The sequence below is a fragment of the Dipodomys merriami genome, unplaced genomic scaffold (assembly GCF_024711535.1).
Source record: "Dipodomys merriami isolate MVZ:Mamm:240054 unplaced genomic scaffold, mDipMer1.0.p SCAF_19, whole genome shotgun sequence".
In the NCBI taxonomy this organism is placed as follows: Eukaryota; Metazoa; Chordata; class Mammalia; order Rodentia; family Heteromyidae; genus Dipodomys; species Dipodomys merriami.
This window is the reverse complement of record NW_027203270.1, coordinates 26447411-26475139: the sequence shown is the minus strand read 5'-3', so window position 1 is coordinate 26475139 and position 27729 is coordinate 26447411. Positions and strand designations below refer to the sequence as shown.

At 47.4% G+C, this 27729-nt stretch overlaps 2 protein-coding genes across 6 annotated transcripts in view; one reads left to right on the top strand and one right to left on the bottom strand.

Annotated features, from left to right (window-relative positions):
* Positions 1 to 2210: 2210 nt before the first annotated feature.
* On the top strand, positions 2211 to 10649 carry Cnp (2',3'-cyclic nucleotide 3' phosphodiesterase). 4 transcript variants are annotated; one of them, XM_070028031.1, is made up of 4 exons: positions 2211 to 2315; positions 3626 to 4295; positions 6536 to 6672; positions 9241 to 10649. In XM_070028031.1, exons 1-4 carry the CDS (start codon positions 2313 to 2315, stop codon positions 9685 to 9687), a joined length of 1257 nt encoding a protein of 418 aa, XP_069884132.1. In that variant the 5' UTR covers positions 2211 to 2312; the 3' UTR covers positions 9688 to 10649. The 4 variants fall into 4 exon arrangements, with proteins under 4 accessions (XP_069884132.1, XP_069884133.1, XP_069884131.1 ...); XM_070028032.1 differs by lacking the exon at positions 2211 to 2315 and adding an exon at positions 2426 to 2466; XM_070028030.1 differs by lacking the exon at positions 2211 to 2315 and adding an exon at positions 2506 to 2651.
* Positions 10650 to 12209: 1560 nt separating this feature from the next.
* Dnajc7 (DnaJ heat shock protein family (Hsp40) member C7) overlaps positions 12210 to 27729 on the bottom strand; it is a 38995-nt gene continuing 23475 nt past the window's right edge. For both annotated transcript variants that reach the window (XM_070028028.1, XM_070028029.1), the window contains exons 6-14: positions 25087 to 25205; positions 23156 to 23309; positions 22613 to 22777; positions 21600 to 21691; positions 17215 to 17288; positions 16485 to 16631; positions 16129 to 16281; positions 13973 to 14035; positions 12210 to 12528 (exon numbers count right to left, since the gene is read on the bottom strand). In XM_070028028.1, the coding sequence (XP_069884129.1) occupies positions 12491 to 12528; positions 13973 to 14035; positions 16129 to 16281; positions 16485 to 16631; positions 17215 to 17288; positions 21600 to 21691; positions 22613 to 22777; positions 23156 to 23309; positions 25087 to 25205 (1005 nt within the window). In that variant the 3' untranslated portion in view covers positions 12210 to 12490. The remainder of the gene's footprint in view (positions 12529 to 13972; positions 14036 to 16128; positions 16282 to 16484; positions 16632 to 17214; positions 17289 to 21599; positions 21692 to 22612; positions 22778 to 23155; positions 23310 to 25086; positions 25206 to 27729) is intronic.

Here is a 27729-nt window from a genome sequence, read left to right as displayed (position 1 = left end):
TTTTTTTTTTTTTTTTTGGTCAGTCATGGGGCTTGAACTCTGGGCCTGGGCACTTGTCCCTGAGCTCTTCAGTTCAAAGCGAGCATTCTACCACTTGAGCCACAATGCCACTTCCTGTTTTCTGGCGGTTAATTGGAGATAAGCGTCTCATGGACTTTCCTGCCTGGGCTAGCTTTGAACCTCTATCCTCAGATCTCAGCCTGCTGCGTAGCTAGGATTACAGGTGTGAACCACTGATGCCCAGCTAAAGATAACTTTTTAAAAGAAAAAAAGGAAAAGGAGAGAAAGATGCTGAGAGGAATGTGGAGTCTGGCAGATGAGCTCAGGGAACCCAGACAGTTGTTGAAAAGAAGGCCTTTCAAGTAGGGATTGTGGAACTCACTTTGCTAAGACCCTACTGAAGTCAGGACCCTGGGAAGCTGAGTTCTCCCAGCTTGTTTCTGCCTCTTCACAGGAGGTGCCTGGCTCAGAGGCTGGTGTGAGGAGCAGGAGTGTCTATCCCAGTGCTTTATACCTAGGGAACAACTGGCTATTCCCTTCAGCACTCAGTGGCTTCACAGGATGTCATTTGTCATCATGCTTCAAGATCAGATCTGGTGCTGACCTTGGGCTGAGACAGAGCCAGGAATAGGTGACCAGATGAATGAGACATTTCACATGTCAAAATTGCCAGGGTTCCAAAAACTCAGCAAGATTAATTTTCTTTCTTTTTTTTTTTTTTTTTTTTGCTGTGCTAGGGATCAAACCCAGGTCCTTATGTGTGCTAGGCAAGTGCTCTACCACTGAGCTACATCCACAGCCCTCAAGATGATAAATATTTTATTGAAATACTGTGGGGTTTTTGTAAAATGCACAGTGAATAAAACATCAAAATTTAAAGACAGGATTAGATGTTATGCTCTCTTGATCCTGCTTCAGTGGCTTGAATCTGTCCCAGGGGTATGATAGTGGGGGGGGGGGGAGAGGAGGTGGTCTGAAATGAGAACCAACAAACCAGAGAAGGGTGGTTGTGTCCCTATTTCAGGAACTAAGCATTGGGTACCAGTGGCTCACACCTGTAATCCTAGCTACTCAGAGAGCTGAGATCTGAGGATCATGATTCAAAGCCAACCTAAACAAGAAAGACTCTTCTCTCCAATGAGAGGGAAGTGGAGTTGTGGCTCAAGTGGTACAGCACTAGCTTTGAACAAAAGAAGCTAAGAGCTGAGCGCTGGTGGTTCCCACCTGTAATCCTAGCTACTCAGGAGGCTAAGATCTGAGGGTCAAGGTTTGAAGCCAGCCTGGGCAGGAAATGTCTGTGAGACTCTTGTCTCCAATCAATCACAAAAAGCCAGAAGTGGAGCTGTGCTAGCTTTGAGCACAAAAGCTGAGGGCACAGCTCCCAGATGGAGTTCAAGTCCTAGGACTGGCACACACACACACACACACACACACACACACACACACACACACACACACACACACACACACACACACACACACACACACACACACACACACCCTAATGTTGGTAGCTCACACCTGTAATCCTAGCTTACTCAGGCATCTGAGGAGCTGAGAACAAAGGTTCAAAACTAGATGGGGCAGGAAAGTCCAGAAGACTTTTGACTCCAACTAGACACCAAATAGGATCTCAAGGGGAGGTGTAGCTCAAGCGGTGGACCGCTAGCGTGGAGCAGAAAAAGCTAAGAAGTAGAAGAAGGAAAAACACCTAATAACCTGCTGGAGGTAGTAGTTAGTGTACACCTGCAACCTCAGGCTGCTGGGACAAGGGGAGTCAGGAGTTGCAGCACGGCGGGGCCTTGTCTCCAGCTTGTCTCAGAGAAGTGATTAGAGCGCTTGCCGTGCATGCACGAAGCCCTGGGTTCGATTCCTCAGCACCACATACACAGACAATGCCAGAAATGGGGCTGTGGCTCAAGTGCTAGAGTGCTAGCCTTGAGCTGGGCCCTGAGTTCAAGCCCCAGGACTGGCAAAAAATAAATAAAACAAGGAAAGAAGTGAATGATTAACCCGAGTAGGAACCTTCCCTCCCCTCCCCCCCCCCCCCCCCCGCAGGCCCGCGCGCGGGTGCGGGTACGGGTGCGGGTGCAGCCCCAGTGGGCCGCCCGCTCCGCAGTTCCGAGCTTCAGTTTGGGCAGGTCCCAGCGCGCGCGTGCGCAGAGCCCGGCGCGCTCCGCCCCGCCCCGGCCCTGCCCTCCCACCCCCCACCCCCCGGGCTATGAAAAGCCGCCCCGGGCGCGCGCGGAGCCGTCGGGGCGGCCCTGGAGAGCTGGTGCCCGCAGAGGCGGCGATCGTGGCGCCCGCTCATCATGGTGAGCTCGCGGCGGCGTGGGCCAGGCCGGGGTTTGCAGGGGTGTGGGGTGGCATGGGGGTGTGTGGGGGGAATGCTTGGGAGGAAGTGGCATGCAAATGAGGACCCCGGGTTCCGGAGTTGACTTCAGGGTGTTCGGACGCAGCCTAAAGGTAGGGGGTGAGCCGGGGCGGGGCCTGGGGGGGGCAATCAACCCCCTGTTCCCCAGGTTCGGGACTCCGCACCGCAGCTGGAGAGGCTGGGCCTGCCCGGGGCTCGCTCTGGGCAGCCATTGCTCGCCAAAGGCCACGCGGAAACCTCAGCCTGCGGCGCCAAGATGGAGACGAGTTTGCAGCAGGTGTTACTTTTGCTTTCAACAGATGGGGAAACAGGTGGCTCAGAGAGGTGCTGCTGACACACAGCGAAGTGGAGGGGTGTATGGGTGGTGGGGAGGGGGTAGAGGGGGAGGGCCGAGCTAGATCCTGAACACAGGTGTCCTGCGCTGCCCAGCCCTGGGGCAGGCACAAAGATCACGACTTTGTGTGTGGCGGCGGTGGTGGTGGTGGGGTACAACCGGAGAGAGCGCAGAGGAGGTGGTAGGCAGTGAATGAGGCCCTTTGTCCAGTGCTCTCCTGCCCTGCCCCCTACCAGCCCTCTGTGGGACCATTGTCCCCCCTCCCATCCCAGACAAGAGAGTATTATCTGTTGCGGCCATTGTTGGGGAGGAGGGAGGCGGGCTTTGGGTGACCCTCCTCTGTACACCCAGAGCCAGGGCAGCTGTGGCTTTGCCCAGATAGAGAGCCCCGATCTCCAAAGAGAACATCCTTCAGGAGCTGCCAAGAATATAAAGTTAGGCCAGGCCTGGAACCCCAGGCCCTAGCTGGCTCTGCATGCTCTTCCAACTGCTTATGCTCTTCCCTGCCTGGCAGCAGTGGGTGAACCTTGAGGCCAGGAGTGGACGAGGTTAGGGAACTTTAGGAAGGGCCCTCTGTCTCCCCCTCAGCCCAACTCCACAGAAGTCTTCAAGAAGACCACCCTGCCTCCCTGGTAAGATGTCCAGGAGCCAAGGGGGCCTTTAAGACAAGCCTAAGGATTTCGGAGCTTCAGATCCTTGTTAGGACTAGACTAGGCTAGAAAGCCAGGTATCCGTGGCTCACGCCTGCCATCCTAGCTACTCAGGAGGTGGAGATGTGAGGATCTTGCAGGAAGAGTCCCATGACACTTTTCTCTCCAGCAAATAGCGGAAGTGGAGCTGTGGCACAGGGGGGCGAAGGCTGGCGGGCAGGCTGTGCGGGACCCGGGCTCACCATCTCTTCTTCCCTCCTCACACAGAACACAAGCTTCTCCCGAAAGAGCCACACGTTTCTGCCCAAGATCTTCTTTCGTAAAATGTCATCGTCGGGGGCCAAGGACAAGCCTGAGCTGCAGTTTCCCTTCCTCCAGGATGAGGACACAGTGGCTGTGCTCCATGAGTGCAAGACACTCTTTATCCTGCGCGGCCTGCCCGGCAGCGGCAAATCCACCCTGGCTCGGGTCATCGTGGACAAGTACCACGATGGCACCAAGATGGTGTCTGCCGATGCTTACAAGATCACCCCAGGCAGCCGAGGAGACTTCTCGGAGGAGTACAAGCGGCTGGACGGGGAGCTGGCTGCCTACTGCCGTCGGAACATACGAGTTCTTGTGCTCGACGACACCAACCATGAACGGGAGCGGCTGGAACAGCTCTTTGAAATGGCTGACCAGTACCAGTACCAGGTGGCGTTGGTAGAACCCAAGACCGCATGGAGGCTGGACTGTGCCCAGCTCAAGGAGAAGAACCAGTGGCAGCTGTCGGCCGATGACCTTAAGAAGCTGAAGCCTGGGCTGGAGAAGGACTTCCTGCCACTCTACTTCGGCTGGTTCCTGACCCAGAAGAGCTCTGAGACCCTGCGCAAAGCTGGCCAGGTCTTCCTGGAGGAGCTGGGGAGCCACAAGGCCTTCAAGAAGGAGCTGCGACACTGTAGGTGGCATGGGGTTGGGGTGGGGGGCCAGGAGGCGAAGCCCCCCCTGCCTACTGTTAATCATCTGTAAGTCAGCATTGCCTGGCACAGGTGCTGGGCTCCCAGGAAGAGGATGTGAGGTAGGGAAGGTAGATGGAGGCTCACCAGGACCAGCCAGAAGCAAATCGGTCCCCATCAGAGGTAGTATTGGGGAGTGGGACTCAGGTGGGAATATGGGTGCTGTCCACAGCACCTTTCTTTCTAGCAATTTCTTCTCCCCAGTCTTCTTTCCCGTCCTGGTTCTAGACTGCCATCCCAATCTGAGAGGTGGAAAAGACAAATGACACAAGAAATATGACCCATATACATGACCAGGGAGGGAGAGTCTAGCTCAGTCAGGATTTTTAGAACAGAGCGAAGTTCCAGAACAATATGACAGGGACTCTCAAGCCATAAAAACAATACACATGCACGCATGCGCGCACACGTGCGCGTGCACATGCACACACACATACACATACAACTAAAAGCAGAACTATTTGTGACTCCTCTAGGGATGGGTCCTAGGCCCTGGGCTGGCGAGCACACCCCTGTGGCACCCGAGAACCATCTCACACCAGTCCAGACCCTCTCTCCCTTTCCACCTGGAGAAGCCGGACCACAGGAGACTTGGGATTTGTGTCCCCGAGCCCAGGGTTCTTCCCTGAACCCTGAGCCCTTTAAAAGGTTCCAACATGACCTTTTTTTTTTTTTTTTTTTTTTAATTTCAGATAGGGTCTTGGTGGGCGTTATTTTTTGGTAGTGGCCAGCTTGCCCATGTTACCCACTAACCAACCTATCAGTGCCTTTAAGCCATTTGGAGTTCCCCAATTTTAGAGAGTCTACATACTTGAAATAACCTGTTTCTTTTCTTGTTTTAAGCTCCTCTCCCTCAGAAAATAGTCCTTTGTGCTCCTGTAAGTTCTCAGAGAACTTGTTACAGGATCCTGGGCTGGAACTCCGCAGGGTAATGTGGTACACGCAGTGACCATTGCCTCGAGCCAGTCTCCCACCTGTGACTAGCGTTGAGGGAAAAGCCTAGAGACGCAGGGCCGTGTTCTGAGCTGGTGGCCCCTCCCTGGTATGACTGCTTCTATGCTTCATCGGGAGAGATGTCAGACTAGGCGACCGACCAGTAGACGTCTTTTTCTCCAGGGGATGGTGACAGACATGCTCGCAGGGATTAATCAGGAAACAATCAGGAAAAAGCTAGTGACTCCAAAAGCAGCCTCGAGGCTTGGAGTGTGGAACATGAACTAAACAGTCACAAGTTCACACGTCGTATCCTGGGGTCTGTTTCCTACACCTGGCCCTCTGTAGGTTCTCCTCCTCCCAGCAAGCCTGTGTGTATTCGTGGTTACCGTGATCACACATGTCCCTCCTCCCTCCATGAAAAGGAGCGCAAATAGTTCTGGGTGGTCCCTAATTGTAGGGGATTGACAGAAAAATCTACTACTTGCCCCGGACCAAATGGCTAGTAAGTGGCAGGATGTTACTATGACTTTCTGCTTTCTGGCACTTTCTACTTGACCTCATTGTTCCCAGCTCCTCCATCCCCTGTTTTATTTGTGCCCTTTTCACAACTTGTTTCCCCTTGTAGGTGTGACCTGCAGATATCCACAGTCCTCTTCGGCTTAAGCTGCCTATCTCTGGGTTACAAACACCTTAGATCCTAGGGGAAAAAAAATGTAAAAGAGCTACACACTAGCCAGGCACCTATGGCTCATGCCTTTAATCCTAGCTACTCAGAAGGCTGAAATTTGAGGATCACAGTTCAAAACCAGTCTGGGAAAGAAAAGGCAGGAAAGCCCAGGAGCCTCTTACCTCCAATAAACTATTCCCCCCCAAACCAGAAGTGGAACTGTGTGTGACGTACATGTAGAGCACTAGCCTTGAGCAAAAGAAGCTCAGGGATGACACTCAGGGAGTTCAAGCCTCACGACTGGCCTAGAAATCTACACACAAACCAGGGAGGTTAATTGCTTTCTCTTTTCTCGTGGTGCCTTCTTGCCAAGGCTTTGTGCCTTCTAGGCAATTGATCCACCCCTGAGCTCCATCACCAGCCTTCACACACTTTTCATAACTCAGGCTGCCAAGAGGAGCACTCAACTCACAGAGGAGTGATTTGTGCACCATGCTGGAGATTTCCCCTGGGCCTGGTTGGGCTTGGTGGGTAGGCCCTGCTCCCCTGCCTTCACCGCACCCTCTCTCTCTCCTGCAGTCGTCTCTGGGGATGAACACGGAAAGATCGAACTGCTCAGCTACTTTGAAAAGAGACCCCCGGGCGTGCTGCATTGTACAACCAAGTTCTGTGACTACGGGAAGGCCCCTGGGGCCGATGAATACGCACAACAGGATGTAAGTTTTCTCTTAAGGTACAGGTGGGAGGTAGAGCTGGATAGAAACAGACTTCCCGCCAGCCCCAGACTTTTCTCTTGCACACCTCAATCCCTTCTCAGGAGCCTGCCTGTCCATTTTCCCCAAGGCCTGCCTGCTCAGGTGTGCCTTTTCCATCTGGAGCTTCAGGGAGATGCTGGGTGTCAGTAGGGTCCTGATCTGGCCACTTGGAACTCATCTTTGGTCCAAAAAAAATCTAGGTGTCCTGGGAAGCTGGGTGTACAGAAGCTTCGGTTTAGTCCTGGCCTAGGACCTAGCATTGGGTCCAGAGTGAGGGAGTGGATTTGGCTTAGGAGAATTAGACCCTTCCCCACCAAATGGATGGCACTGTGTCCACAGCCAGTGGTGGGCAGTGAGTGGTCAGCCTCTTTTACTATCACCTTCCCAGCAAGGCCCTCCCTGACCTCCCATTGCTCTCCCACTTCTCCACCTGTCATGGGTGGGGAACGTTTTTAATCTGCCAACAGCCATCTCAGTATTGATATCATTCTTGGCCACACAAAATTAACCATACAGACAGCTGATGGGGCAGCCTATGTGTCCCATCGTGTGCCAAGTGATTAATGCAGGCCTTAAAAGGCCCGGCGTTCCCCTCCCCTGGTAGGTTCATACAGCCATTTGCTCTGTTTGGGCTCCTCACACTCAGATGCTAGCTCCACAGGGGCCAGATTTCGTTTTACTTTTTTGTTCACCGAGCCATGCTGAATGACAACTATATAACATCCGTCACCATGTCTCTGACCATTCATTTAGCAAAACTTTACAAGACATCCTCCATGCCAGACACTGTTAGGACAAAGATTTGTGACAAAACCAGATTTTTGACCTCTCGGCTTGGACGCTGTCCCTGTGCTGAAGTCTTCAGCTCGAGGAGAGCACTCTACTGCTTGAGCCACAGTGCCACTTCTGGTTTTCTGGTGGTTTACTGGAGATAAGAGTCTCCAGTTAACATTAGTCAGGTAAAAAAATATACTTTTTTTGCCAGTCATGGGCCTGAACTCTGGGCCTGGGCACTGTCCCTCAGCTCTTCAGCTCAAGGCTAGCGCTCTACCACTTGAGCCACAGCACTACTTCTGGCTTTTTCTTCTTTTCTTTTTTTTATGTGGTGCTGAGGAATCGAACCCAGGGCTTCATGCATGCAAGGCAAGTGCTCTACCACTGAGCCACCTTCCCAGCTCCCCCCGCCCCTTTTTTTTTTGGCCAATCCTGAGGCTTGAACTCTGGGCCTGATTGCTGTCCCTGAGTTCCTTTTGCTCAAGGCTATAACTTGAGCCACAGCAGCAATAATGGCCTCCCCCCCCTCCGCCCCCCCACTTGGTTATGGGGCTTGAACTCAGGGCCTGGGCACTGTTCCTGAACTCTTTCGCTCAAGGCTAGTGCTCTAGCACTTTGAGCCATAGCACCACTTTTAGTTTTTGAGTTTATTGAAAATAAGTGTCTCATAGACTTTCCTGTCTGGGCTGGCTTTGAACCACAGTCCTTAGATCTCAGCCTCCTGAGTAGCTAGGGTTATAGGAATGAGCCACCAGCGCTAGACTACTTTTTTGTTGTTGTTGGTCATGGGGCTTGAACTCTGGGCCTGAGCACTGTCCCTCAGCTCTTCAGCTCAAAGCTAGCACTCTACCACTTGAGCTATAGCACCATTTCCAGTTTTCTGGTGGTTTATTGGAGATGAGTTTCACGGACTTTCCTGCCCGGGCTGGCTTTGAACCATGATCCTCAGATCTCAGCCTCCTGAGTAGCTAGGATTACAGGCATGAGCCACCAGTGCCTGGCTAAGAATACATTTCTTTTTGGACAGTGTAACACTGTTACCTCTTCCTTCACCTTCTCTGGTTTTCCCCCTTCACCCCTATCCACAAGTTGTATAGTCATTTTCAATAGTGTCTAGAGTACCACTGCTGCATTTGTTCATCCTTTGTTCTCCATCTTGTATGCTTTTTGTTGTTGGTGATGGTGGTCATGGGGCTTGAACTCTGGGCCTGGGCATTGTCCCTGAGCTCTTCAGCTCAAGGCAAGTGCTCTACCACTTGAGCCACAGTGTCACTTCCTGTTTTCTGGTTGTTAATGGGAGATAATAATCTCATGGACTTTCCTGCCTGGGCTGGCTCTGAACCATGATCCTCAGATCTCAGCCTCCTGAGTAGCTAGGATTACAGGTATGAGTCATAAGAGCCCTGGCTCATGCTTTTAAAAAGACCTCTAGGGGCTGGGAAGGTGGCTTAGTGGTAGAGTGCTTGCCTTGCATGCATGAGGCCCTGGGTTTGATTCCTCAGCACCACATAAGCAGAAAAAGCCAGAAGTGGCACTATGGCTCAAGTGGTAGAGTGCTCGCCTTGAGCTGAAGAGCTGAGGGACAGCGCCCAGGCCCAGAGTTCAGGCCCCATGACCGGGGAATAAAAAACAAAACGAAACACCTCCACACAGCTGCACCCACTTCAAGGCCAACCTTTCTGTTCTCCAGAACCCACTCACTCTTGGCCAGCTGTCATTCTGAACTTGGGCACCTCTTGTTTCCCTCTCCCCTAGGTGGTGAAGAAGTCTTACATGAAGGCCTTCACACTGACCATTTCTGCCCTCTTTGTGACACCCAGGACAACAGGGGCCCGGGTGGAATTGAGTGAGCAGGAGCTGCAGTTGTGGCCAAATGATGTGGACAAGCTGTTATCTGACAGCCTGCCCCGGGGGAGCCGTGCTCACATCACCCTGGGCTGTGCAGCCGATGTGGAGGCCAACCAGACCGGCCTTGACCTCCTAGAGATTGTGCGGCAGGAGAAGGGGGGCAGCCGAGGGGAGGAGGTGGGTCAGCTCTCCCGGGGCAAGCTCTACTCCTTGGGCAAAGGGTGTTGGATGCTGAACCTGGCCAAGAAGATTGAGGTCAAGGCCATCTTCACGGGATACTACGGGAAGGGCAAACTTGTACCCACACACGGCAGCCGGAAGGGGGGCACCTTGCAGTCCTGTACCATCATATGAGGGGTCTTAGCATTCTGTACCCCTGCTCTAGAAGGGAGCAGGTACAGGGCAATCGTGCCCTCAGCTTGGTTTTTATGATTTTGTTTTTACTCAGTTAACCTATCTGTAACTTTCAAAACAAAAAACCAAACAACTTGTAAAATAACTGCCTCTCTCTTCCTGCCCACCCGGCCTGTTCCCCTCTTAACTAAACTCAAGCTCTCAACACAAGCTGGGCAGGTGGGTGGACACCATTCAGGACCCTGAGCTGATAAGGCTGGGATGCTGGGGCTAGGGCTGCACCAGTCCCCAGTTACTGGCTGACCAGCCCTGAGCCCAGGACTGTCCAGAGCGGCACACACTCTGCTGACTGGAGGCAAGAGGCAATGACTTTGGGGAGGGCCCCTGGGTTCTGATCCCATTTCTTAATCATTTAAAGCTCCTGGAAGGCTGAAGCTATTTGCCAGGGTAGGAAATGGGATTTACCCTCCCACCTTTGGTCCTAAGGCCCTTTATAACTAGTCCCTTGCTAACTAGGGAAAACCAGAAAAATAATAATAAGCAGTAGCCATGTCCAAGACTGCTTACTGATCTCACCCCAAAAGGGGATGTGCTCTGCTGTGGGCCCACAAGATCAAAGCCAAAGACACATGACCAGGGACGTTAACTACCTTGCTATCTGTCTAGCTGATCTTGCCTCCATGGTACTGGCTAGGTCTCCCCTAAAGGGGGCTGGTGGATACCAAGATCCAGCGGAGGTCCCAGGACCACTGGCTGGTGAGAAAAGTACCATCTGCTCTTCTGGGGGAGTATGAACACTGCTCTATGTGCCGTGCTTCCTGAGGTGCTTTCCACTGCCCTCTGCTCAGTAACCAGACTATGCTAATCAAGCTGTCAACTCAACAAGTGTTTTAAGTTCCTATCCTGGTTGCCCAATGCCAGCAACTTGTAAGACTGATAATAAATAAATCATGTTAATCTTAGCCTTGTGGTCTCACCCTTTTGTCTCCAGCTCAGTCTTCCCTAGAGCTAGGGCTGGGTATGTTAGAACTGTCTTTGTCCCATTGCTTGGGGCCATTGGTCCTGTCTCCCTTCTGCAGCCTGGGCACAGCTGTAATGAGGTTGGGCAGCTGAACAGTGTTGGCTTTCATGAAAAGTGTCGGAAAAAAAAGAGGCTGGCTTCACATTCAAAAGGTGGGGGCAGCCAGAAGCCGGTGGTGGCTCATGCCTGTAATCCTAGCTACTTAGGAGGCTGAGATCGGAGGATAATGGTTCAAAGCCAGCCTGGGCAGCAAAGTCCGTGACATTCATCTCCAATTAACCACCTAAAAACGGTTATGGCTCTGTGGCTTAAGTGATAAGAGTGCTTGCCTTAAGCTGAAGAGTTCAAGGATAGCACCTAGGTATACAGTTCAAGCCCCATGACCAACAAAAACAAAGAATGTGGGGGCAGGCTGGAAGTGAGGGATGTAGAACACAGAACATCTCCCACTAACTAGGGCAACAGGCTTATAGGTGTCTCTAGCCCAGTCTCATCAGAAACATTCCCAGCAAGACCCAGAACTCCTAAGTACAGGGCTGGGAAGGTGGCTCAGTGGTAGAGCGCTTGCCTTGCATGCCTGAGGCCCTGGGTTCAATTCCTCAGCACCACATAAGCAAAAAGAATAAAAGCCGGAAGTGGTAGAGCACTAGCCTTGAGCTGAAGAGCTGAGGGACAGTGCTCAGGCCCAGAGTTCAGGCCCCACAACTGGACCCCCCCAAAAAAAAAAAAACTAAGTACAGGTTTCCCCCAGTTGTCTGGGGAAGACTATTGCTCTTCAAACACATGCAAAGATCTAATAATGTTCAACAGCTGCAAGCCAACAGCGCCTAGGCAGCTGTGTGAGAAATGTCCCAGGCCTAACCAAGTCACTTCAGCATGGCCCTAGGTGCTAACAGAGCAGACTAGAAAAGAGCAGATCTCAAAGAAATTATGTCACTGCTTTGGCTGAAGATGTCTCCTTGGCCACCTCTACTAAGGTTACCAAAACCCCAAAATTCAGAGACAAACACACGTCTGCCAAGAGCTCCTAGGTGGCTTGTCTTCAATAGTCCCTGAAGGAGCAGCATGAACATGCACCACAGCTTCCTCAGTTCATCTCCCGCATTCAGAAAAGGAAGCCAAGCGGTGTTTGCAGACTGGCTTCTAATCACACTAATATAGTAACCACATGTGAGCTCTGGATACCTGTGCCGCCAGGAAAGAAGCAGGATTTTGTTCCTGCCTCCATGTTCCTCAGCCCATAGTGGCAGTAAAGAACTGTGGGAGGTCTCATCCAAATTAGCATCCACCTACACTCCTGTGTGAACTTCGGACACATGTGGCTGCTAGTGATCTCGGGTGGCCCCAATGTGAGTGTGCTTTCTGAACTCAGTTCCCTCTGAGCAGCATCATTAGTACCTGAGGCTGCCTACGCCCTATCTGTCAATCCCATGTCAAGGTCTGCTCTGCTGGGGGCTCAGCTCTGCTCAGCAGACTGGAAAGACACAAAGCAACTGCCACGAAGGGTCAAAACATTTTATTCTTTTTTAATAAAGTTAAACAGTAAAACAAAAATTCACAAGCTGCCTCCCTGTCCACCCCCCAGCCTCCCTCCCCTCCCCAGTCTTCGGTGCTGGCTCCCTTTCCTTCACCCGACTCGCACAGACACAGGGCACCCAACTGAGAAAACGAAACTGCTCTAGGTACACAGAAACGTGATGAAGGGAGGAGGTGAACTGTGTCCACATTCAAGGTTAAACTGAGCAAGTCTGCATTTTCTGGGTTCTGGATGGTTGCCCTTCATTAGCCAAACTGAAAAAAGAAATTCCCTGGACCAGATGCTGAAAAAGGAAAAGAAAAACTTGTTAATTGTTTTACAGATGTTGTAGAGAAGATCACTGATGATTATGTAAAAATCTTCAAAGGCAGCTTCAGCTCAAACACAGAAACTTGAAGTGTATAAAACAGCCTAAGCCTGGAGTGCTCAAGGGAACATCTATGTGTATGTGGTGCTGCGATGGAATCCAGGACTAGAAAGTATTCTATACCACAGAGTCAAATTACACTTACTACTACTATTATTATTTGTTTTGGCCAGTTGTGGGGCTTGAACTTATGGCCTGGGCACTGTCCCTGAGCTCTTTTGCTCAAGGCTAGGGCTCCACCATGTTGTGCCACAGCTCCACTTCTGGCGGTTATCTGGAGAGAGAGTTTCATGGACTTTTCTGCCCTGGCTGGCTTTGAACCATGATTCTCAGATCTCAGCCTTCTGAATAGCTAGGATACAGCTGTGAGCCACTCACATCATATATATGTGGGTATGTGTACGTCTGCCAGTACTGGGGCCTGAACTCAAGGTCTAGGCACTGTTCCTTAGCTTTTTCACTTAAGGCTGGTGCTCCCACTTGAGCCAAAACTCCACTTCTGGCTTTTTGGTGGTTAATTGGAGATAAAAGTCTCATGGAAGATGGGTGCTGGTGACTCACATCTGTAATCCTAGCTACTCAGGAGGCTGAGATCTGAGGATTGCAGTTTGAAACTAGCCCGGGCAGAAAAGTCCATGAGCCTCATATCTTCAATAAACTACTCAGAAAAATCCAGAAGTAGCGCTGTGGCTAAAGTGGTGGAGTCCTAGCCTTGAGCAAAACAGCTCAGAGACAATGCCCTGGTCCCAAGTTTAAGCCCCAGGACTGATTTAAAAAAAAAAAAAATTCTCATGGACCCTTCTACCTGGGCTCAGAGCTCAGCCTCCTAGGTAGGATTACAGATATGAGCTACTGACACTGGGCCACACCACACTTGGGAGAGCTTTTTTTTTCATCGGTCATGGGGCTTGACCTTAGCTAAGCCTGGGTGCTGTCCCTGAGCTCTTCAGCTCAACGCTAGCACTCTACCACTTGAGCCATAGTACCACTTCTTTATTGGAGATAAGAATCTCATGGACTTTCCTGCCCAGGCTGGCTTTGAACCAAGATTTTCAGATCTCAGCCTCCTGAGTAGCTACAATTACAGGTGTGAGCTACCGGCACCCAGCTTGGGAGAACATTTTATGAGCATTTTCAACCTCACAGAGCAGCCTGGTAACTCAGCTTAGAGACTCTACGGATCCTGTCAGATATGCAGTTAATAATCCCAAAGCACGATATTCCAGGAGCCTCCTCACCAATGCCTAAAAGGACTGATGCCCTGTGTACACGATTCAGCAGCACAAAGAGCTGCCTAAATAAATCAAAGTCAGTGCTGACTTGTGATGGGGAAATGTCCAAGAATGGCAGGTACACCTACCTTCAAAGCTGAAGCCCCCAGGACCACCAAAGAATGCCTTGAAGATATTGTTTGCATCAAAATCTGATGAAGAGCATAGGAGGAACAGAAAGGAGAAAAATTAGAAAGGTCTGGAGTCTCCAAATGCATTCCCCTAAGAGTAATACTTCACTCCTTCCCCAATACTTCAGCCTATAGGTCAGCAAATCTACCCATGTAAAACATGCTGTCGCTCCCACCCCTAGGACATGGTCCCTCTCTTTCCCTCCCAAGGTTTCTTGGCCTCTACCTGCTCTGTTGGGCTGTCTCACTGGGAATGCCAATTACATTCACACTATCTTCTTGAAACACTGGAGCTACAGAACAGCCTAATGTATAGCACTTCATTGCTACTGAAGTCAATTTAGGAATAAGATCTGTGATTTACTATACTACCTGATTCCACGTCTACTACTATGGACTGTATGCCAGAAAATGCTATGACTTATTTACCATATGAGGCACTAATTACAGTTCTGAGCACTCTGCATAATAGTTATTACCTAATTTAATTCTAGTAACAATAGTCAGGGAAATCCTATATACTCTCAATTGCATGCCATGGAAAATGGAGAGGATTCAAGTAATTGGCCCAAGGTCACATGGGTAGGAAAAGCCCAACTCATACCACCTGCAAATGGCACCATATGCTCTTTTCACCAGGCCACTAGGTCAGAGGACTTCAGTCCCACCTGATTTCTGCCAGCTGATCCCAGAAACAGTTTCTATGCTCATCTTCCTGGGTTCACTGGTCCAGTGTGTGGCTCCCTGCAGTAAAGTCTCTCTCAACTAGTCTGTTCTTTCCACCTTTACAAAATTATGAACCACAACTCCTGCTACACCTGTCACACCATCTAACAACCCTTTCCTACTTACTGGGTCTTCCTTCCACCTAGATGTTTCACACACCACCACCACCACCACGATTGTATTTCAAGAGTCAAACTCTAGTCCACAGAACTCCTACTTAAAAACTTCAATAGCTTTTCAATTGCTTAGCTAATTTCAACTGCTGAGCAGAGCAAGATGTATACTACCAGAGAACATAAACATATGCACAATCCTGCCCCTAACTGGAGAGGACTCCAATTCTGGCTTTTTTGGAGTAGTTTTATTAGAGGTTAAGAGTCCCACAAACTTTCCTGCCTAGGCTGGCTTTAAACCATGACTTCAGGTCTCAGCCTCCTGAGTAGCCAGGATTACAGGTGTGAGCCATTGGCACATGGCTAGCATATAGATCTTTTACGTCTCTCATCTAAAGCACTTGTAACCCAGGAATGAGCATAAGCTACCAATATCCAGCTTTATTTATTTATTTATTTTTAAGAACCCTCTCACACAACAGCCAAGGGCTTTACTGCTAAGCTGCATCTTTTGAAGAGATTTTCTTAGTGGAAGAGAATGGCCTGGCCAAAGAGATGGTGGTCTATGTGCCATGACAAGGTTAGGACCTCCATTATATCTGATCGAGCCCTCTGTAAGCAGACATTGATAACATCCGTCCACATCATGTTAAGTCTTTTTTGGAAATTATCATCTGTGAGGGCTTACAGGCATGCACACATATACAAGTATCAGCTGGCATACAGTCCTGTGGTGAGATGAAAGAATTTCCAGCTAACAGAAAAAGTCCATGTTCCTTACTGCATATAACCCTGAAGTCCTTCTGAGGTCTGATCCAGCTGCTTGCTGGCCTTGCCTCTACCACTGACTGACTCTAGCACCCTCTCTTTATTCTCCCATCTTTTTGCCATCCCCGAAGGAGATACTTTTCTTCTGTACTTCAAGGCCCGTGCTTGCAGAGCTCTGTAGAGCTCACTGTATAGCCTGTAAACCTGCTGTGCCTGACCTACCTTGTTGACTCCCATGTATATTACTCTGTTTAGGTCAAGGATCACATTTGGCCCAGGAGGTGGAGTTCACAAACCCATCAAAGTCAGGACACCTATCTGATTCCTCTGTTATCTCCAGGGCCCAACACAGTGCCTCACACTTACACGCATTGAGGGAACACCTAACTAACCACTGCCTGTTGCTGGCTAATCATGTACAGGCTCAGACGCCCCTAGGGTCTTAAGAAAAAAGCTCCTAACATCTTACAGGCACTAAGTTCATCCCAGGTGCCCCAAACAACTCACCACCCATATTCATGCCCTCCTCATCCAAGTCCTGTCCACTGTCATAACGAGTCTTTTTCTTGGGATCAGAGAGGATGGTGAAGGCCTCTCCGACTTCCTTGAACTTTTTCTCCTCCTCCTTCTGTACCTCAGCGCTGGCACCACTATGTCGATCTAAAGGGAAGAACACAAGAACTCACATGAAACTACAATCTCAAGAAAAGAAAGTTTAAGAAAAAGATCACTTTATGCCTAACGTTGGAATCTGACACCTTCCATAATCTAGCAGATACAGAACTCAGCACTCCCTATTCCCACTGAAGAGCTACCTGAAGCACCCACTGTGAACAGAGCCCACCCTTCCCCACCAGCTCTACCTGGATGGTGCATCAAGGCCCGTTTCCGATAAGCTTTCTTGATCTCGTCCTCAGAGGCATTCTTGTCCACTCCTAGAATCTTATAGTAATCTTTCCTCTTACTCTTCTTCAATTCCAGCTGTGCATTTTTAAGGAGCTGTTTGTGTTCTGCAGGGAGAACATGGCATCAATGGGCAAACCAACTGTGGCTTCATGAAACAAGTCCCAACCCAGCTAGTCTTGGTAACCAAACAAGGGGCTTTTATGGTGCTTTCTTTTTCTTTTTTTTTTGTCAGTAGTGGGGCTTGAATTCTGGGCTTGGGCGCTATCCCTGAGCTCTTCAGCTCAAGGCGAGTGCTCTACCGCTTCAGCCACAGCGCCACTTCTGGTTTTCTAGTGGTTTATTGGAGATAGAGTCTCATGGACTTTCCTGCCTGGGCTGGCTTTGAACCGTGATCCTCAGATCTCAGCCTCCTGAGTAGCTAGGATTACAGGCGTGAGCCACCGGCACCCAGCTTTATGGTGCTTTCTTATGGGTACCAAGGAAGTGAAGGTGGCACGGAAGACATGGGAACATAACACAGGTGCTAAGTACCCAACCAGGAATTCTGTTCACTTTTTCCTGGCTGGTGATCAAATAAGGTTCAGGTACATTCCTGAGCCTTGATTCAAATGAACCTATCTCCAGTTTTAGGGCCTACAAATAAGACCACACATTCCCAGAGAAATGAGTGCTCTTAAACCCTGTTACCTTTTGTTTTCTCCGTCTGATATACTTTTTCATAGTCCCGTACTGCTTCTTCATACTGCTCTGTGTCCATGTAACTGAGAAGGAAGTACAGGGCAATACAGTGCTCAGATATAAACAGCAATGGCCTGAAGGATCACTCTAGGGAAAGAGGCATGGCTCAAGCAAGAGAGGCACACTTTTAGTAAGATGCTTCATGAAATAGAAGAATTCTTAATCTAAAAAAGAATTAGCTATGATTTCAAGGGAAAAAAGAGACAGGCCTCATGAAACTGGTACCCAACCCAGCAGTGATTCTGTGCTCTGAATGTCGAGAAGTTCCTGTGGCACAGAGCAGCCCAAGAGGCACCTGGACAGCCTCGGGAAAGGCAACACAAAGATACCTACTTGGTTATTCAGGACTGAAATACAAGAAAAAAAAGTTACCATGTGAGATAAGTGGCTGCAAAAGAGCTTTGAAATCTTTGGCGCCATAAACATGCAGGGATAGCTCCAATTGGGGTCGAGGTGGGATTAGTGAGCCACTAGAAGGATTAAGTTCAGGGTGGGAGCTGCTGGCAAATGTTTCCATTAAGACCAACCAATTTGAGAGAAGGACTCTAAACACAGGTTTGCTACTATTTCAGTAGGGCAAAAGAAGAGGGGATCTGGCCAAGATGAGAGGAATCTAACTTACGTTGATTACCAGACCTTTAAAATGTCTTTCCCAAAGAAGAAAACGGCATTTCCCTGTTCCGATAAGATCACTGGCACCAAGACTGGCTTCCAACCTAATGCACTGTGATGGCTGTTCCAGAGACACCCCATCAGCCAGGGAATGGAAGAGACCACACAGTGCTGCATACAAGAGATTTGGTTGACACTGCCATCGTAAGACCCCATCTCTGCACACACTGGGGGCAGGGAAGGGCAGGGAGACTGCTATCAATGTAGTTAAGAGAGAAGCTCAGCATCTTAGACATCTCTGATTTCTTGGAAATATCTTGATTTATGACTTAAAAAAAAAACAAAAACAAAAAACAATGCCCTGTGGACATAAATGCTACTAGGAGCTCAGAGAATCAATTTATAGAATGAAGTATAATACAACTTGGAGTAAAAGAAAACAGAACTCATAGTCCCTGGGTATAGAACTATCTGACAAACCTTTTGGGTCTGTGAAGCCATTCCAGTGCACTTATTTACAACCTCAAAATACTTCCCATTTAAAAGTAAGTAAGGCCGGGCGCTGGTGGCTCACGCCTGTAATCCTAGCTACTCAGGAGGCTGAGATCTGAGGATTGAGGTTCAAAGCCAGCCCGGGCAGGAGAGACCGTGAGACTCCTATCTCCAATAAACCACCAGAAAACTGGAAGTGGCGCTGTAGCTCAAGTGGTAGAGTGCTCGCCTTGAGCTGAAGAGCTGAGGGACAGCACCCAGGCCCAGAGTTCAAGCCCCACGACCGACAAAAAAAAAAAAAAAAAAGTAAGTAAGGGGCTGGGAATGTGGCTTAGTGGTAAGAGTGCTTGACTAGAATGCATGAAGCCCTAGGTTCAACTCCTCAGTACCAACTAACAGAAAAAGCCAGAAGTAGTGCTGTGGCTCAAGTGGTAGAGTGCTAGCCTTGAGCAACAGAAGCTCAGGAACAGTGCCAGGGCCCTGAGTTCAAGCCCCAGGACTGGCAAAAAAAAAAAAAAAAAAAAAAAAGGTGGGGCTTTAAGGAAGGAACAAGTTAATAAATAATGTGAGATATAGCAAACATTGGGCATCTGCCTGCCTATAATGATAAGATAGATTGGGGCAATGGTCAGGCTTCTTTGGTAAATTAGCCTGAGCTAATTTCCAGTATGTCTTATCAAGCTCAGCTGCTTGAGAGGATTGTTGCCAAATATGCAGCCAGCTGTGCAAAACAATGCATGCTGTCACCCTGTGATGGGATCGGAGGCAAAGCCACTCCAAGGACAGTTCTGTTTCTAACATAAAAATAAGGAGTTGTCTGATCAAAGCAATTCCTGAAAGAAAATAAGTCTCCATCTCATGGTCTTCCTAACAAATCAAGCATCTACTGTTTTCTTCCCAGTCCCTCTTTAAATACTACAGAGCATTATATCAGGCCAATAGAGTAATCATGTGGCTAGCTACCCCCTTCCCACTATTTTAGATAAAATTGCAGGAACACCTCATCTATAGAGTATTCTGTATCTGTTAAGTAGGTCTTTAGTTGAATCAAAGGTTATTTTTCATCATCTATACTTTCTTTTTGGAAGGGAAGGAGAGACAGGAGAGAGGAGAGAAAGGAGAGGAGGAGGAGAGAGAAAAAAGAGGAAGGGAGGGGCTGGGAAGGTGGCTCAGTGGTAGAGTGCTTGCTTTGTATGCATGAGGCCCTGGGTTTGATTCTCAGCATCACATAAACCAAAGTGGCGCTGTGGCTCAAGAGCGTTAACCTTGAACTAAAGAGCTGAGGGACAGCGCCCTCGAACAATAACAACAACAACAAAAAAAAAAAAAAAAAAAGGAGGGGGGAGGGTAGAGGGAGAATGCTGAGAACTAAACCAGGGCCCTGCGAACACTAGGCAAGTGCTTTACCACTGAGCTACACCTCCAGCCCAAGCTTTCACTTTTATCTACTAGTAGTGTGCACAGATGGAATGAGGGAGCTAGTCTCACAGAATCTGTAATGTAATTCCATGTACGGTCCTACTGGACACTTAAGTCATCCAGTTTAAAAAAAATTCATTTAAAAAACAAAGCACACACAGCAGCCATTTTTCCCATTTTTAAGTGTGATAATTTTTGGGAAATGAAATGGGAGGTAGTCTTTGAGACATTCTGTACCACTGATGAGAGAAGGGAGCTTTTAGCAATTGGTCTTCAGGCATAAGCCAACAGTACCTGTTCTTTGGACCTGAAAGCTTATAATAAGGAATGGAGTATGCTGGAAGATGGCATGAACAACTATGTTTTCATTCAGGCTCTTTAAATATGTAACGTTCTCTGCTTGAGAATAATTTTCTTGTGCTGAGGAATGAATCTAGGGCCAAGTGATTACCAGACAAACCTTTAGCACTGAGCTACATTTCTACAACTTTTTTTTTTTTTTTGGTCGGTCGTGGGGCTTGAACTCTGGGCCTGGGCACTGACTGTCCTTCAGCTCTTCAGCTCAAGGCTAGCGCTCTACCATTTGAGCTACAGCGCCACTTCCGGTTTTCTGGTGGTTTATTGGAGATAGGAGTCTCACAGTCTTTCCTGCCCGGGCTGGCTTTGAACCTTGATCCTCAGATCTCAGCCTCCTGAGTAGCTAGGATTACAGGTGTGAGCCACCAGCGCCCGGCTAACAATATGTTTGGTTTTTTTTTTGGGGGGGGGGGGGGGGGGGGAAGTCTGGTCATGGGGCCTGAACTTTGGGCCTAGGCACTGTCCCTCAGCTCTTCAGCTCAAGGCTAGAGCCACAGCACCACTTCCGGCTTTTTTCTTTTTGCTTATGTGGTGCTGAGGAATCGAACCCAGGGCCTCAGGCATGCAAGGCAAGCGCTCTACCACTGAGCCACCTTCCCAGCTCCATTTCTACAACTTTGTAGAAATGTAATCAAGGCTGGCCACACACTCAGAATTTTCCTGCTTTAATCTCCAGAGTCCTGGGATTATAGGCATGTGCCAACACAGCTGGTACAGAAGGGATGATTTCTGAGAGTAGTTTATCCTACTCCCTGATACTGTTCCTGTCTGAAGAAAATTCTCCTGTGTGTTCAAGAGTAAGATGAACAAAGAAGCTAGGAGAACCTAAACTCTGAGGAAAATCTAGGCACTACAGGAAGGTATAATAATCCTATTTATAAATCACCTTGTCAGAGTCCAGTCTGCTCAAAACACTTATCTAGACAACTCATCCAGAATATTTCAGAAGATTCCTTATACTATGCTGAGGTAGATTAAATCTCTTTCAACCACAAGATTATCTTTCCTCACCCAGAACAAACAGATACAACCCTCAACTGTCTCCAAGAGATATTTTATTCTTCCCTCTCCCAAGTCCATACATTCACTCAACAAAACATTTACTTAGTGAACACTGATGTGCCAAGCTAGAGCAAAGGTGAACATCATAAAATAAAATCTCTAAAGGAAATGGATTTACACTTTAACAAAAGGAATTTGGGTCAGGCATCAGAAGAAACTTACTGACCGTGAGGGGCGTTAGACACAGGCATGGGAGACTGAGGGAGCTTGTGCAATCTCCTCCGCTGGAGGTCTATAAAGATAGTCTAGGGCTGGAACAATCCCACCTAGAGGCAGGGGGAAGGACCAAATGACCTCACAACATCCCTGGGTCTGCTTTATCATCCACAATGCAATTCCCCTGGTAGGCCAGTGGCAATTCCCTCTTCCCCCTGCCCTCCAGGGGCACTTACCACTGAGCTCTTCTCAAGTAGGCTTTTATATAAGAGTCATCAAGCTTTACCGCCTGAGTGCAGTCTTCTATTGCATCATCTAGTTTCCTAAGCTTCAGGAGAGAGAGAGAGAACAGTCACATTTTATATCTTCAGTGAAGGAAGAGCCCCAAAACCATGTGTATGGCTTCAAAATTTTGAAAAGATCACTGTGTTCCCCTTGGTCTCTGGGAAAGCCAGTTATCTCAGAGCTCAGTACACCAAATTTACTATGTGATACAATCAAGGATATCTAACATTAGTGGCTCAATAACAAAGGTAATTCTTGTCCTCTATTCTTTTAGAGGCCAACAAAAAGGTTCAGAATAATTCTAATTCTGTTGTTTTTTGCCCATACTAAGGCTTGAACTTAGGGCCTGGGCATTGTCCCTGAGCTTTTTCACTCAAGGCTAGAGCTCTACCAGTTGAGCCACAACTCTGGGTTTTTTTGGTTGTTTTTTTTGTTTATTTGTTTTTTTAGGTGGTTAATTGGAGATAGAGAGTCTCACAGGTTTTCCTGCCCAGGCTGACTTCCAACTGTGATCCTCTGATCTCAGTCTCCTGAGTAGCAAGCATTATAGGCATGAGCCACTAGCACCCAACATACTCTGCCATTTTTAACCATATATAGGGGAACCACCAGTTATGCTGGTAGAAAAAAACTAAGGCAGAAAAAACTAAGCTTGCTTCATATCTAATTTCTTCCCTATCACTCCTGAAATTTAAATTAACCATTGCTTAGGCAAAGAAAAGAAATACTTCCTGAAAATTATCTCAGAGTTCCTAACCATTCCACTTTGAGGGAAAAAAATGTGAAGGGAATAGTTTTCAAACTTCCTCAAGAACCTCTAAATTTCACAGAAAAGATAAGCTTGCTTCTAGAAGGTTGTTCCTAACAAGCTGAGATACAACTTTTCCAAAGCAACTTTCTAAGACCTCATTGAGATCCCTTAAAAATATCACCATATGGCCCATGACTCAGGTCAAGTGCTTACCTTGGAATTAACCGTGCCCCTATTACAGTAGAGTTTAGCATTTGTTTTTATATTATTGGGGTCTATCCCCAGAGCTTCTGTGTACAGTTCATATGCTAGCTTGTAATTTCCTTCCTTAAATGCTTTATTCCCATCTTCTTTCTTTGCTTTAAGTGCTTTGGCATTCTACAAAGAAAAGCAAGGAGAAGTGAGTTAACACCTACAAAGCCTCTCGACTGTGGTACAGTGAGGCTGCAATCTCTCTTCAATCTTCCATTCCAGTATAGTTCACTATCACAGGGCTCCTCTCACCACCTGGATTCATTGTTACTCACTGATGTTCCAGGAACAGTGACAGAAGTTAACACCTCCTCTGTGATTCTAAAATTTTCTGCTCCAAACATCTTTCCTCCCATTCCAAGATCCCTTGTTTTTATTGTACTGTGGATCAAACCTAGGGTTCTTGCACTTGCTAGGTAAATACTCCATCATTGAGCCACATTCTAAGCCCCACATGATCTTAAGGTCCCAAAGGAAGTTGTCTTTCCCGTGCTTAGAACTTACTCTGCAAGCAACACAAGCCTTCTCATGGTCAGGAGCCATCCTGAGAGCCTGTACAAAAAACTGAACTGCCTTCTCAATACAATCTTCATAATAAAGGCAAAGACCTCGTACATACAGAGCGTCCGCATTGGTGGAATCCATTCGTAAAATGTCACTGCAATAGCAGAAAGGAACACATTAAGCTGTGGCTTGAATGTCCTGATCATTCCACCATTTGTGGCCAGTTTGTCCCTTGACCACATACATGTTTATGTGTCCAATACTGAAAGAATCCAAATTAGACAGACTCCCAAGAACTCTTCCCACCCCTTGTCAAAATAAGCTACTTACATTCACCTTAATATTTTTTTCCTCCCCTTTTACCTTCTTTTTCCCCTCACAGAACCTCCTGCATTTTAGGTCCACTTTCCCAGTGCACTATAAACCTAGCTCAATACCTTTCTTGTATCTCTCAACCCTTACCTAACTAGAACAGTTTAACAAATTATAGTCCGAAGAGCTAAATCCCTTCTGTTGCTGCTGCTGCTGCCAGGTACATGCTAACCATATACTTTCTACTACTCCCAAGTCCCTCTGCCACTGTTTTCTTCTTTTATATTTGTACTTATTACAAACAACTTCATTAGTTCTAACATTCTCATAGCTTAGCAATATATTTAACTCCCCCTAAATATAACTTCTTTTTCTTTACAATAAATGGTTCTACTTCATTTGCTAAGACTTTACACTAAACAACTCATTCCTCGATTTCTAACTGTCCTATCTCTGCCCCCACATTTTATTTATTTATTAATTTTTGGGGTCCGGTCGTGGGGCCTGAACTCTGGGCCTGGGCGCTGTCCCTCAGCTCTTCAGCTCAAGGCTAGCACTCTACCACTTGAGCCACAGCGCCACTTCTGGCTTTTTTTTTTCTTTTTGCTTATGTGGTGCTAAGGAATCGAACCCAGGGCCTCATGCATGCAAGGAAAACGTTCTACCACTGAGCCACCTTCCCAGCCCTGCCCCCACATTTTATTAGACTCTATTAGTAGTGTCATTTTAGTATGCCCATATACGTACACAGTGTTCCTTGACCAGACTCATCCCCTTCATCATTTTCTGTCACACTTGTTTTTTTTTTTTTTTGGGTCCAGTCGTGGGGCCTGAACTCTGGGCCTGGGCACTGTCCCTTAGCTCTTCAGCTCAAGGCTAGCGCTCTACCACTTGAGCCACAGCGCCACTTCCGGCTTTTTTCTTTTTGTTTATGTGGTACTGAGGAATCAAACCCAGGGCCTCATGCATGCAAGGCAGGCGCTCTACCACTGAGTCACCTTCCCAGCCCCTACTTCTGGTTTTTGTAAATACAATTTTACTGATATAAATACCCATTTGTTGATCTATTATGTGGCTCATTTTACACACAATGACCGAGCTCAGTTACTACAATAGAGACATCTAATAAAGATTAAAATACTATCTGGTCTTTTACAGAGTTTGCTAGTTCTGGAGAAGGAAAAAAATTACGAAAGTAAAAATCCAAACCCTCACATAACAATCTTTTCTTTCTTTTACAGCTCAAGTACCTGCTATACTATACCTATAAACCCTGTGGGATTTCTTTTTTTTTTTTTTTTGGTCCAGTCGTGGGCCTGAACTCTGGGCCTGAGCTCTGTCCCTCAGCTCTTCAGCTCAAGGCTAGCGCTCTACCACTTGAGCCACAGCGCCACTTCCGGCTTTTTTCTTTTTGCTTATGTGGTGCTGAGGAATCGAACCCAGGGCCTCAAGCATGCAAGGCAAGTGCTCTACCACTGAGCCACCTTCCCAGCCCAACCCTGTGGGATTTCTGATCTGGTCTAACTGTTGGGTTAAAGTTCCAGGAAGGTCAGATCTGCCCGTGTTGGCAAACCCAGTAATATCTAGCATCTCAATGATGAACTAGCCTGACTGTGTACCTGGCCACAGACTGTGCTTCTGGATATCGACCCAGCATAGCTAAACATTCTGCTTTGAGGATTTTGAAGCGATGGCAGGCAGGGGCAAATTCTAGGGCACGGTCCATGCAGAAAACCACCTAGGGGTAGAAAAAAACAATTGTAAGGCTCTTCATCCTAGATTCTAGAAATGTCTTTAGTTTGGTCACAGACACAGAGAGATTCAAAGCTCAAAGAAATTCCCTGTTGAGAATTTCTCCACTGTTGAGCTAGAAGAATGTTTCAAAACATATTAATGCACTCAAAGCACTAAAATGAAGAGAACAGTTGATTTACATGCCGATGACAGCAAACATTTACTAAGCATTTTATATATTAATCCATTTAGTCCTCACAATTTTACAAGATAATATTGCCTTTATTTTAGTGGTAAGGAAACTAAGGAACAGAGAAAGACAGTTCTCCAAAGCTCATGACAGAACAGGACTTGAGCTTAGACTTCATAACCTCCCTCATCATGCTAAGCTGCCTCCATGGCTAGCTCCACACCCAGTGACTGATCAAAGCTCATGTTCTCAAAATATTGCTATTTCCTATTCTGTATAACTTATCAGGCTTAGTGCCTTTTTTGTTTTTTGGTCATGGGGCTTGAACTCTGGGCCTGGGTGCTGTCCCTCAGCTCTTCAGCTCAAGGCTAGCACTCTACCACTTGATCCACAGTGCCACTTCCAATTTTCTGAGTGGTTTACTGGAGATAACCGTCTCATGGACTTTCCTGCCCGGGCTGGTTTGAACCATGATCCTCAGAGATCTCAGCCTCCTGAGTAGCTAGGATTACAGGCATGAGCCACGGGTGTGTCGATTCTGTACCAGGCACCCGTGGCTCATGCCTGTAATCCTAGCTACTCAGGAGGCTGAGAATGGACATACCCTTAAAGTTAGTGAAATTCAGTTTCCTCTTCTGTACCTGGAGTCTCATATTATAATGGCCCCTCTTCTACCTAGTCAGTACAGAAATATACTCATAGATTAGTTTAAGTGGTTCTATAGTAGATTCTATCACATTACTATTCCCAACATGCTGCTATACAAATGATAAGCCAAGTATCTTACATACTAATAGTAGAGCTGGGATTAGTTCACTCTTTCAATCTCATAAAGGATCTCCATATATTCACTCTCCCTATCCCTTCTCATAATATGTTCTCTGAGCTTTCATTTTTTATTTAGTTGTTATTCATGGGAGATGCTTGCTGAATCATAGTGTTCATAGAGTAATTGACCTAAAAGACAAATCTGAAGTTAAGGAATATCTGTTTCCTCTAAGAATCTGGCCATAGAGAAAATGAACAGACCACATCTGAACACCAAATTCCATCAACATAAGGACTCACATAACGGCACACTAAAATGGAATAAAAAAACCTTCCATGTACTAATATGGAAAGATCCAAATCTGTTCAGTTAAAAATGGGATACAGAACTGTGAATTGCAAAAAAGAATCTATACTTAATACATGTAGAATTGTAGAAGAAAACAAAAAATATGTGAACAGAGGGTAGGGTTAATGGTGTAGATCAGTGGTAGGGCATAGCCAAGGCCCTAGGTTTCAACTCAGAATGAGAGGACAGAGAAAAATAAATAAAAACAATAGCTACCAAGGAGATGAGAGCTGCTAAAGGCACAGGGCCAGTTTAAGGGTACAGTGATCATTGAATGTATTTTTTCCACCCTTTCTAGCTTTTATTTATTTATTTATTTATTTTTTGCCGGTCATGGGTCTGGGTGTTGTCCCTCAGCTCTTCAGCTCAAACCACAGCGCCACTTCCGGCTTTTTCTGTTTATGTGGTGCTGAGGAATCGAACCCAGGGCCTCATGCTTGCAAGGCATGCACTCTACCGCTGAGCTACCTTCCCAGCCCCTCTAGCTTTTATTTTTTGTATGTTGGGCCTTTGGCTTGAACTCAGGGTCTGGGTGCTATTCTTGGGCTTTTTTGCTCAAAACTAGTGATCTACCACTTAAGCCATAGCTCTACTTTCAGCTTTTTCAGTGATTATTTGTAGATAAGAGTCCCTCAGACTTTCCTGCCCAGGCTAGCTTTGAACTGCAATCCTCAGATCTCATTCCCTTGAGCAGTTAGGATTATAGCCAGTACCCAGCTAGCGGGGAGGAAAAGAGGGAGAAAAATGAGGGAGGGAATAATAAGTCTGACAAGAAATGTACTCACTACCTTATACAACTGTAACCCCTCTGTACATCACCTTGACAATTAAAAAAGAAAAAAAATGAATAAGGAAAGGAAGTCAGTAAAAATTTCAGTTACTACACCCTTTCAGCTTCACAAGAACAATGTTCTGTGTAGAGCTGGTTCTGCTCTTCGTGAAGAGCATCAGTTAGAGGCTCAGTGCTTCACTTCCCACCCCCATGTCCCTATGTCCCCAGCAGAGACAGCTGCAGGCAAAAAAGATCTTTGTTTCTCCCAAGTTCATCTGTTTCCCCTGCCAGGATCATAATTCTTCATTTGTGACATCACCATGGGGGGGCTGGGATGTCACAAACAGAGGTTTCTGTCAGAAACTCAGGATTCTGGCTCCAGGGTGTGCAAGAAAGAAAAGTAACCCAAAAGACTGCCTTTCAAGACAAAGCTTTTGCCTATAAAAACT

Coding starts and splice junctions, on each gene's coding strand:
- Cnp (XM_070028030.1), top strand. CDS start 2,631: ATGGAGACGAGTTTGCAGCAG. Junction 4,296..6,535: donor CAAGAAGGAGCTGCGACACT/GTAGGTGGCATG, acceptor TCTCTCCTGCAG/TCGTCTCTGGGGATGAACAC. Junction 6,673..9,240: donor ATGAATACGCACAACAGGAT/GTAAGTTTTCTC, acceptor CCTCTCCCCTAG/GTGGTGAAGAAGTCTTACAT.